The following is a 12222-nucleotide window of genomic DNA, read 5'->3' on the forward strand; positions in this document are numbered from 1 at the left end:
AAGGCGAACCAAACAACTACTGAGGGAACTGGTAGGACTACTAACGGGACACTGCCATCTCAGGAGGCACATGCAGTTGTTGGAAGAGGAAAACACCAATAGATGCAGGAAATGTGAAGAGGATGAAGAGACTCCAATTCACCCACGGTGCCAATGTCCTGCCCTGGTGGGAACTAGGCGCAGATACCTGGGGAGACATACAGTAGAACCACAAGACATAGCCACATACCCAATAACAACCCTGGTGAACTTTATTAAAGGGACTGGGTTGTTGTTAAAGGAATGAGGTAAAATGGGAGATAGAACAATGGGCCTATGGCCTAAGTGCTCACGGGTACTATGTGTAAACCGTCTCCGGCCTTTAAAAAAAAATAATAAAAATCACCTATCAAAAACATTATTTCAAATTTTAAAATAAAGGCCTTTAAAGAAGTTGCTTTTGTAGGCATGATTTTATAAGCAACTTGTTATTGCCAATTATTGTGAGATAACATGTGGCACCCGTGATTCGTGGGACAGCCGCACCGGATTAATGTCACCTTACTGGATGCAGGAACAGGGTCTATCCGCCCCCATGGTGGGGAAATGAACAACACAGTAATTGAACAGGGTCAGCAGTTAGCAGCAGTGTACTATTAGACTATCTGTAGAGTACGCCCAGCTTCTGTGAGGTTAGCTCGACTCTGGCTTCGATAGTCTCATGCCAGCAAGGATATCAATCAACATGCCTTCGTTGGGATACCAACATTATAAGGATGTCACCCGTGACATAAAAGCAACGCGCGCTATTTATTCTCTATTTGCACAGACAGACTGAGCGACAGCAACGCGTGACAGGGTACAGCTAGTTATACAATAAAACCATAACCGAAAATGGGTTCGTAAGTAGGAGATTTTGAACTTTAAAGCAGTTTTTATAGGCTTATAAAAATAATATTTCAAAGGTCAAGATGTCTTTTACGCTAACTAATTAAATTCTTACGTACCAGTCACAAGAATGTAATGTTATGATAACAAAATTATTATCAATTTTCTTTAGCACGAAAGTGATAACAAAATAAACAATAAATTAAAAATGAAAGGACATATTTTCAAAATAATCTCATTTGCAAACATAAATATCTGTACAAATAAAAATGTTAATTTGTGCAAATATCTCAAATCTACCAAAGTTCTTCATCGATTGCATTGAATTTTCGACGTCGCATTCGAATACGCGTGTGTTTTTATATACCTATATTAGATAGATGTCACCTGTGACAGGTAAAACTTGATTTTTTTTTTTAAACAGCGCCATCTGTTGGGCTTAAGAGCAACATGCGCTATTGTTTCTCTATCTGCACAGACAAACAGGTAGCGTTCACTATATAACTGTTTTAAAAACAATAGTAAATCTGATACTGATAATTTTTTTTATTCCCTTGTTTACAAATAGCCTGACAATATTAGAATTCATTAATTATAGTTATGCAGGATTTAACATGCATAGCCGCAATGAGAAGCCATGGCTTTGGTCACTCAGCTACTAACTTAAAGCTGTTATAATGAGTTAGAATGCAACACATCTGGACAGGCATTTTTTTTTTCAATTAAACCATACTGACACACTTCCTATGGAAAGGATAGTTGTGCCTTTTACGCCAGTTCTACTTGAATTACTAACACACTTCCTATGGAAAGGATAGTTGTGCCTTTTACGCCAGTTCTAATTGAATTACTAACATACTTCCTATGGAAAGGATAGTTGTGCCTTTTACGCCAGTTCTACTCGAATTACTAACACACTTCCTATGGAAAGGGTAGTTGTACCTTTTACGCCAGTCCTACTTGAATTACTAACACACTTCCTATGGAAAGGACAGTTGTGCCTTTTACGCCAGTTCTACTCGAATTACTAACACACTTCCTATGGAAAGGATAGTTGTGCCTTTTACGCCAGTTCTACTTGAATTACTAACACACTTCCTATGGAAAGGGTAGTTGTACCTTTTACGCCAGTCCTACTTGAATTACTAACACACTTCCTATGGAAAGGACAGTTGTGCCTTTTACGCCAGTTCTACTCGAATTACTAACACACTTCCTATGGAAAGGGTAGTTGTACCTTTTACGCCAGTCCTACTTGAATTACTAACACACTTCCTATGGAAAGGACAGTTGTGCCTTTTACGCCAGTTCTACTCGAATTACTAACACACTTCCTATGGAAAGGATAGTTGTGCCTTTTACGCCAGTTCTACTTGAATTACTAACACACTTCCTATTGAAAGGACAGTTGTGCCTTTTACGCCAGTTCTACTTGAATTACTAACACACTTCCTATGGAAAGGATAGTTGTGCCTTTTACACCAGTGCTACTTGAATTACTAACCCACTTCCTATGGAAAGGGTAGTTCTTCCTTTTACGCCAGTCCTACTTGAATTACAAATACACTCCCGATGGGAAGGGTGGTTGTACCTTTTACGCCGGCCCTACTTAAATTACGAATAGACTTCCTATGGAAAGGGTAGTTGTACCTTTTAAGCTGGTCTTACTTGAATGGCTGTAAAGACATTGCTGTCCGATAATTGTATATGAATATTGCATACAAATCTTTTTGTGAACGTCCCAACTATAAATATGTATATGTTTAAAGTCTCCTATTTAGTTATCTTCTTGTCTATTGTGTGGAAGAATATTTAATCAAAAGAAAACTATATAGAACGGGTAATAACATCCTCAAACTTGTGCTCCCAGAGATGAGGTAATCCAAATTTTTCATGTAATGATTTGTGCAAAGGTGAAAACTAATTACTTTTAATGCAATAAAACACATTTTTTAACACATAAAACATCACCAAATGGCCCAAACCGACTTCTTAACTTCAATTTATGGAGTTGGACTACAAAGTAGGTTTTAATTTCAGACAGTTCATTTTTATAGTTGGGGTGTGGTGACTTCTACATTAAAAAAAATCATTCCATTCAATATATGTATAGTGGACCCTACAACGCTTTGCTATTGCTGATGTCTTTCTCGGGCGTCTCCGACTTCTTCCACTATTCACTACTGTATACCACAATGTTACTGTTAAAAAAACTACATTACTTTGAATTTAATTCCACTCTGTATCTCATTCTGGTGCTGAGATATTGCGTTAAGTATTCCTCGGGCGTCCCCGACTTCTCTTACCATTCAAACCACTGTCTAAACACTCTCGACACTAATAAGAACAAACTTTGAAATTTTCAACGATATCGGTCAACTAGTTTTCGAGTTTTGCGAGCACAAACATACGCAGGGTGAATTTTTATATATTAAGATTTTTAAAGATATGGCGGGTTAAAGAAAAATAATTTTTTTCGAATGGAACAGAAAATCTCAAACGCATCAAATAAATGAGTATTTATTTATAACTCATTTCATACCAATAATAGCCAGAATTATTTAAGTGGAAAGGTCAGTGTACAGTCATAATATAGTTAGTTTAGTTAGGTTAGATTAGGTCAAGTAATTAGGTTTCGACTCGAATCCATAGGTTGCGGGTTTGAATCCCACCTCATTATTTTACATAAAATAAATATGTATATATTATAAATATGTTTATAAATATAGTGTATTTGCGACTCGTTCTAGAGTTGAAGACACTCTCTTTGGTTAAAAGACCATCATTTAGAACCGCGACGTCGCTTGAAATAGCTTTAGCGGTGTTTGGTGATCAGATCTGACACCCTTACCATCATTTTCCCCTCCCCACTCACTTCAGCCTCACAATATACCACAAATAGGAATGTCATAGTCTCACTGACTCCAGACATTTCTTTCAGGTCTCCACATTTGCTAAACCATCTTTACATACGGCTTAGGGATTTAATTTGGAAAGAACTCCGACTACTTTCAGCCTTGCGTTTTTTCTAAGACATAAAAAATAACATAAAAATAAAACTGTCATTATAATTGTTATTTTCGCGTCGAGGCGGGAGTTGAACCCGCCACCTCCAGACAAGTCAAGTGCGTTTACCACTAAACTACCGAGACACAGTCGTGGGCGAATAATTAGCGACTTAACCGCAGCCAACCAACTTCCCAAACGTCACATTTCACACTTCAATATGCCCCGCAAGGAGTCCTCCCCTCGCACAAACAAAACCGTTTCGACAAGATAAAACCATTCCGAATTGAAAGCCGTTTGTTATTTTATCATTTGAGAGGAACACACAACATAAATACGAGAGAAACAATCACAGGAGAGGAAAGGAGAGGCAGCACAGCCGTTGGCTGATCACCATTACGACAGGTGAAAGATTGGAGAAAGGGCGCAGGTTCACTGCTAGCATCTCTTTAAAAACACTCACAATGGTCGCAAACACTTCAGATTAACATAACCAACACTGTTTGGCGGATATTTCGCCGTAAAACAACACTTATTGGACGTTTGTAGCGGCCACGCACGACGGCGAATCACGGAAAACGCTATAGTGCTGCGGTATCGGGAGACGGGCGGCCATTTTGAATCTGCGATGTCGGTAAGGAAGATCGCTGCTTTTGGTTATCATTGCAGAGAACTACTTTGCGGGGATGTTATGAATAAAAAGAAATTTTACCAATAAATTGAAAAAATTACCACGAATGTCAAAAAGTGTTAAAAGTTTCAAATCGGAAAGTTCATTCTCATTGGAAAAATAAATACGTAAGGCGGCAAAATGCTTTCAAGACATCCGACATTAAAAAAAACATTAGAACGAGGATACTACGTTTTTATTTTCCTTGGCCGATGGAAAACAAAAACATTTGGCCAATGTTTTTTTTGTTGTTGGATGTTTTGAAAACATTTTGTCACTGAAAACCCGACTTTATAATTTACCAAAAAAAAAAAATTTTTACGTACGATTAAGTGGATGTTTAATGTTTTAGCATACGTATTAACACTATTTTAAAAATATAAACAGTCTTGTGCCTTTTTATTTCGGTCCATATTATGGAAATTAGTAAGTATGACAGAATCTAGTTGGAAAGGCTAAGGAAAATTGAAAGCTTATAACAACCCTTCAGTACATTTTTCTAGTTAAAGCTACTTACGGCAAAGCGGGATTTAAATATCACAAAAATATTAAAGGCAGTCGGTGAGCTTCTGAACTATTTTTGACATTTAGGCCCTGAGGGAAATTATTTTTGTCATCTTTTGGGATGCTTTGTGGATAGTCTGTTTTAATGAAAGGAAGGAGAAACGTTTTGGGAAGGTAAAAGGTATGAGGGTTGAATAGGAATCTAGGGATCAGTGTGTCCAGAAGTGACGGGCATATGAATTTATCCCTTCAACTGTGGCGCAAGGCGATGAGTCGATAGACCAGTTGGAGCTACCAAACCAGGTTGGTATGTTGTAGTGAACCTCTTGCGATGACATGTTAGTTATCCAATAAATGGTTCCCGGGGTGGTGATTCCCAAACCCGCCTCCCAAATTTGCTTGGCGAGTAACTTCGGAAACGGCTGATTGGAAAAGGGCGGAAGGAGTTGTAAAGGATTGTTACACAGGCTCAATTGGAGCAACCCGCTCAGGGTGCTGATAATACTTGATCTCCTGACAATCCTAACACATCGCCCCTGTAATTATTTTTCATAAAACCGGCGCTACAAAAAAATACAAAACATCTTTATTTTATCGATTACAGTTATCGCCCACCTGGGAATTTACTGGTTTTGACAAGGGGCGCTAACATTTTACTCGCTCCAGGCTCCGTTTAGTTCAAGGCCGGCCCTGCCTCCGAGTTAAATTCGTATTGGCAGCATTTTTTCATCTCGTGAAAATATTTTTTTTACTTACAAATCGGTCATTTTACATGCAATTTCTATAGCAATTTATGCCAAGAAATTTAAATAAATTGTTTTTACAGGTGGTAAGCAAGCAATACTATCAATGCGAATTTGCTCCCAAATTGCACTTTTACTACTTGGGACAACACAAGGATGTATTTATATATTTTTTTCCATTCTGGCCATTTACAATTATTAATTTTCAACGAATTAATCTTTTTTCCCTACATCTATGGAAATATTCAAAAAATCATATCCTGGCAAGACTAGTTCATCATAGTATGCAATTTTTAGTATGTAATGTGTTGCACAGGTGCAAGGGAGGCGCTATTTCAAGTTATTTAATTCAAAAGAAAATCACCATGGCCTTGATTACTTCGTCCCAATTCTCTTATCCTTATCAATCACCACATGATTGAGCTATTGATGCGTGAATGAGGGTGCTAAGATGCCACCTTCACGTTACTAAATGATTTAAGGTGTCATAAAATAATTAATAAGAATATTTTATTCTATAATGTATGCAGGGGTAGTGCAATACAATACATTCCATATTTTGAAATAACGAAAAAATAACAATACATAGATGGCACATTAAAAATGTGAATAGAAAACCAATGTTTTTTTTAAATGTAAAAATAAAATGATTACAGCAGCCGTATACTATGTAGAATATTTGACTGTCTACCATCTCCAGAGGGCCATCAGGTGGAACTCCATCAAGGCAACCATGTGATGATTGTATTATTTGACAGTGGTGATCGCTTCCCGGATCGGTGGCGGAGAAGTACTCCAAAAGAGTGCACTCAATTGTACTCGTCCCTCCGGGAACATTTCCGTAACGTTGCAGTATCTCGGTAGGCGGAATAGTTGGCGATAAGTATTATCGTAAGCAACTTTTAGCTTATGTCATTGGGATGTAGTGTAATCTGCCCACAGTTTTGACTTGTACAACGAAGTGCAGAATGCGTTGAATAGTATCATTTTGACGTTTGTACTGCAAAAGTGAAAACGACTTAACAGCATATCTGCTCTAACGGAGGATATCGCTCTCTTTTGTTTTTCCATATCCTCGATATTAATATATATGTATATATTTTTTATTATTCTTTATTTTGGCTTTCACCCATTAGGGTTGATCTTGGCCATATACAATTAACATTTTTCTTATTAACAATATCATCATAAACATAACATAATGTAACATAAATAAACCAAACATAACATAAACATAACATAACATAAACATAACATAACATACTTAACATAAACGGTACAGAGCTGGTAAAAGTAGGTTATCACAAAATTATAAAAATAGGAACCTGTGTACAATATAAAATTATTAAGATATTGATATTGCTAATTAGAGCTTACCAAAAACACAAACTTGGAGTTGTGTGTATAAGCACATATTATGTATGTACTTCTGATAGTGATGTTTTTGCCAAGGGTCGTTGAGAAACAGCCCTTTGTTTTAATTACGTGTCGAGTCGTTGGAAATTAGTTAGTTTGGGATACTTTTTTTTCAAATTCAATAAAATAGGTATTGATACGTTTTTGAACGTCTTTGTTGAAAGTAGCTAGTTGTTGAATAAAAGACTGTCGAAAGTAGGCAGGTTGGTGTCATTATAAAAAATAGCGTTTCAAGATTTACTCGTATAGCTGTAGAGATCTGGAATCACTTCAGCGAGTTATTATATAGCACACACACAGTAGAAAATTTAAAATAATTGCTAAAAATGTAATAAAATACTTACAGTTAAATGTAATCTGATGCTTTAAACAGTTAGTGAGATACAATTTTAGCGTGTGTGATGAGAAATTATTTTAGTAAGTAAGTACCATCGTCTCATCTTTATAACAAAATTTCTAAGCATTTTCGTCTGACAAATTCTACTTTATCTTTATCTGTCAAACTTCAAAGTATTCAAAGAGACATTAAAAATAATGTCTTCAGTAAATTTATTATAATTGGTCACAGAATGGAATTTGAGGATAAAAAATGAATTTTTCTGGACAAATATTGCAGTGAGTATTATATTATACGATTGGAAAAGTAATTCTACTTTTCTAGCCTCAAAGTACCTATCTGTCAAATTGAATATTCTTTTGGAATTGGCCAGAAAGTACGTGTATTGGCGTTACCATACACTTAGTTCATTCGAAGTGTTTTCCATTTGTATTCCGGCTAAGTGGATATTACTTTTAGTATCGCTCTAATAACTGGCTACCATTCAGAAATAATTAAATTGGAGCATTATTTGGACTGGATTATGTTGTGCTTAGATTGGTAAATATATGGATACACTGCACGTTATCATACACCTACCCGAATATGCAAACAAAATTATAAATAGCACTTGGTTTCAACTTAATAGGGAATTCTCTTCACACCAAAAAATCACTTATTATTAATTATTCATATGTAGAAACACTTCAGACACAAGAATACATAGTTTTTATAATTTAAAAAAATCATTTATTAAAGTTATAATGACTATAAAAACAGGCGCGAACCAAATATTTCAATGCAGCTAAGAACGCCCGGTGATTGATCAAGCGTTCAAGGGTGAACGATGACGTCACTGTTGACCGGCCTGAGTAGATCCTGCAAACCGATGGCTTGCAGGCTTATTTTGAAAACATTTACAATTGTATTGCACAGCGTTTTTGTAACCTCTCTTTCAAATACCTTAACATGTACTAATGAGTGACCAGTAAGTAGCCAGGTAGACAGATGCGCTGGCTTCCCACTGCTGCGGCGCGGATGTAATCCTCTGCTCGCTAAGTCCTACCTAATTGCATAAGCAAAGTTTTCCGTCTGTAATCATGTTAGTAGGAGGAATTCAGATACAGTAAATGACTTTAACCTATGGTTCCCGGTGCGGCGGTACCCGTACCCGGAAGATAACTAGAGTAAGTGTACTTGGTGCTCCAGTCTAGGCACGCAAAGGACATCAAACATCCTTGAATTATAAAGCTAGATTTTGTTCTTTCAACTAGTAAATATAACGGATATATAAATAGTAGTCGTTGAATGGCGGATTACTGACAGAGTACTGTATTGTCAAATAATTAATAACCAGGAAATTTTTGTTACATAAAAAACAAATTATAATAATTTTATTATTTCACAGAAATTTTCGAAGAATGATAAATCTTTGAGCAAACAGAGATGGAGACAAAAAGCATTGTCAACTCTCCGGACATCAAGGGCCAAGTCCTGGACCTTGTGTCCTCAGATGACAGCGACCATTTCGATGACCTCGTTATGGACATTGAAGATGTGGACATCAAGATCGAATCAGACATCGTTACTGACACTTCAGAGAGTCAGGAAACTCCGGAAGATATCCGCTTCATAGAGAAAGCCGAATTAGAATTAGACAAAAAGATTCCTAAAGATAACACAAATTTAACATTTATGAAGAAGTTTTCTTGCAGTCTTTGTCCAAAGTGGTTTAGATCTAACAGTGGTCTGCGGTCACACCGCATCGTGCATTCGGACGAACGTCCCTTCCACTGCAAGATATGCCAGAAATGCTATAAAGATAGTCCTACGTTACGCAGGCATCTCATGATACACTTGGAAAAGAGGCATCAATGTGATATCTGTCTACGCAGGTTTATCGAGAAATCCTCCCTTCGAAGACACATGTTGAACATGCACGACCCGATGCGAGCAGACGATTCTCCGCTACACTGCCCCATGTGCAAAAAGCGCTTCAAGTCGCTTCTAGCGCTTAAGCGCCACTGTACACACCACGGTGACCCGAAATTCGAATGTTCCACATGTCTCAGAGTCTTCAGCGGCCCGTCTCAATTGAAAATACACACCCGAGTTCACTCCGGAGAAAAACCATTCTACTGCAACGTGTGCGGGCAGTGCTTCACGTTAAAGCACGTGCTACGCGGTCACCAGGAGCGCAAGCACGAGGTGTATAAAGAATACGCGTGCCATGTGTGCAACATCAAGTTTACGAAAAAAGAAGACCTGGTCGAACACGTGCGTATGCATATCGTCGCCGACGATAAAAGAATTATCTCCGTAGAAGAAGTCCCAATAACTGAAATTGAAATACAACCGCTTGGCACAGCAGATTATTACATGGACTTGTTAACCAATCCTAAACGCGTCAATTTGAACTTGAACCAATGCGAACATTGCATGCTGAAGTTCACATCGTTTTACTTTTTACAAGCGCATCTAATTCTACATCTTGTCTACACATTTACCCAGAATGCAAGTAGCGGAGATTCGATAATATACAAATGCGGTTTTTGCAAACGCAACTTCAAATGCGATATCAAATTTGAACAACATCTGAGTCGACACGTTAAAAAACTTCCGCACATTTGCTCCTTTTGCAATCACACTTTTTACAATTATCGAGCATACCGTACGCACTACAAACAAAGCCACGGGCCAGTATACCAATGCGATCAGTGTAACGACGTGTTCCGCAAACGAAGAAAGCTAGTGGCCCATTTAGAATCCCACAAAACTAAACTACACAGTGAAATTGATAGATCTATCAAATGTTTTTATTGTTCGGAGACTTTCGACGATGTTTTGTCGTTTTCGCATCACGTCAGAAGCGAACACAAAGAGATGGTGTCGCAAGGATCGTCTGCGGACGAGCGGGATATGTCAGGAAGCGAAGATGAAATTGTCGATGTGGCGTAGAATAACATTCATTATTTGTACTTAATTCTTACTTTTACTATTTCACCATTAATATTAAGGGTAAACATAACATACGTTGTTATCTACGCGTTCATATATTATGGTGTTTTAATTATTTCATTAAAAAACCTTAGCCTTAGCCATAATCTGTCAGACGGTCAGAGTATTTACGCTTATTTATATAAGTTATAACATAACAACCTGATCAAGAAAGGGACGCTTAGATGGTTTGGGCATGTAGAGCGAATGAGCGAAGAAAGGAGTGTAAGGAGGATATATGATGCAAATGTGAATGGTAGCAGAAGTCGGGGACGCCCGAGGAAGACATGGCACGATCAAGTGAATCAGATACTTGAGTCGGGGCCATGTCAAGAGTCAGAATAATAGAAGAGTATGTATGAGTGTGAATGAGGCAAGAAGTGTGTGGTGTGACCGAGTTGTTTGGCGGTCCGTCCTCTCTGCCTACCCCTGCGGAGAAACGGCGTGATGGTTAGTTAGTTAGTTAACATAACTTTTCGTGAATTTTTTATGAAATGTTTTTCGAAACGTAAGTGATAATGATAATGTTTGTAATACATTTGTCTAATAAAATAAGTGATAATGATAATGTTTGTAATACATTTGTCTAATAAAATAAGTGATAATGATAATGTTTGCAATACATTTGTCTAATAAAATAAGTGTGTTTTATATATTTTTTTCGTTATCAGTTATTTAAAATACAAGAAATGAAAAGGAGACTTTTATTTTTATTTTTTATGTTTGCATTCAAATTTTTTATATTTCTAAATTTATATTTTTATTTCTCATAATAAAATATGAGAGCGTATTCATCACCATTGTAAAACAGTTGTTAGTTTTCCGATACGTTCAGAAATATTCCATTTATTTGGAATTTATTGCAAAGCGAAAAACTCCGACCTTCTGACAGGACATGCCTGAGGACAGGAATTAAGCATATATAAAAAAATTATATTTCTCTGAATATTTATGTAGCTACTCTAGGGAAATTTCTTATCCACTCAAGCGATGAAATATTTACAAAATAAATGACTTGGTCGATGGAGATTTCCGAACATTCCATTTTGGATTCGACCGCGCTCATTCAAAAAACATTGTACCTCGTAAATACACTTCCTGCGGGAAGGGCAGTTGTACCTTTTACGCCGGTCCTGCTTGAATTACTAACACACTTTCTATGGAAAGGGTAGTTGTACCTTTTACACCGGTTCTGCTTGAATTACTAACACACTTTCTATGGAAAGGATAGATCTACCTTTTACACAGGTCCTACTAGAATGGCTGTAGAAGCATTGCTGTCGGATAATTCTACATGAATATTGTATACCAATCTTTTGTGGAAGCCCCAACAATATAAACAATGTGATAAAAGTCTCCAATTTAGTTATCTTCTTGTCTCTTGTGTGGAAGGATTATTTGATTAAAAGGAAACTATACTAAACCTAAATCTGTAGACTTTTTTTAAAAAATTTTTTTTTATGTGACACCTCACAAGAGTGTCCCTGCCTGTGCAGTGCACGGACAGGGGAACTATGTCACCACCCGGTTGGGCGGCGTTGTGAGGCGGAGTAAGGTAGGGGCTCTAGGAAGGGATTTGTTAATGCGGGCCTTGAAGAGGAGGGAGGAGGGAGGGAGGAAAAACAGATGCCGGTAGCTCGTTCCACATACGAGCCGACTTACACAAAAACGAGTCGTAAAAACGGCCCGTTCTCATGAAGCCA

At 37.4% G+C, this 12222-nt stretch overlaps 2 protein-coding genes across 3 annotated transcripts in view; one reads left to right on the forward strand and one right to left on the reverse strand.

The window, feature by feature from the left end:
- Slik (Sterile20-like kinase) overlaps nucleotides 1-4596 on the reverse strand; it is a 116848-nt gene extending 112252 nt beyond the window's left edge. For both annotated transcript variants that reach the window (XM_089643846.1, XM_089643845.1), the window contains exon 1: nucleotides 4337-4596. The gene's annotated coding sequence lies outside the window, so the exon portion shown is untranslated. The remainder of the gene's footprint in view (nucleotides 1-4336) is intronic.
- Nucleotides 4597-7703: 3107 nt separating this feature from the next.
- On the forward strand, nucleotides 7704-11213 carry LOC149414066 (uncharacterized). The gene is made up of 2 exons (XM_089643835.1): nucleotides 7704-7821; nucleotides 8931-11213. Exon 2 carries the CDS (start codon nucleotides 8969-8971, stop codon nucleotides 10478-10480), a length of 1512 nt encoding a protein of 503 aa, XP_089499961.1. The 5' UTR covers nucleotides 7704-7821; nucleotides 8931-8968; the 3' UTR covers nucleotides 10481-11213.
- Nucleotides 11214-12222: the final 1009 nt, after the last annotated feature.

The sequence above is a fragment of the Hesperophylax consimilis genome, chromosome 20, assembly GCF_061612785.1.
Source record: "Hesperophylax consimilis isolate HC1 chromosome 20, BYU_Hcon_1.0, whole genome shotgun sequence".
Lineage (NCBI taxonomy): Eukaryota > Metazoa > Arthropoda > Insecta > Trichoptera > Limnephilidae > Hesperophylax > Hesperophylax consimilis.

Bases quoted from the DNA above. Each gene is read 5' to 3' on its own strand.
- LOC149414066 (XM_089643835.1), top strand. From the start codon at position 8,969: ATGGAGACAAAAAGCATTGTCAACTCTCCGGACATCAAGGGCCAAGTC.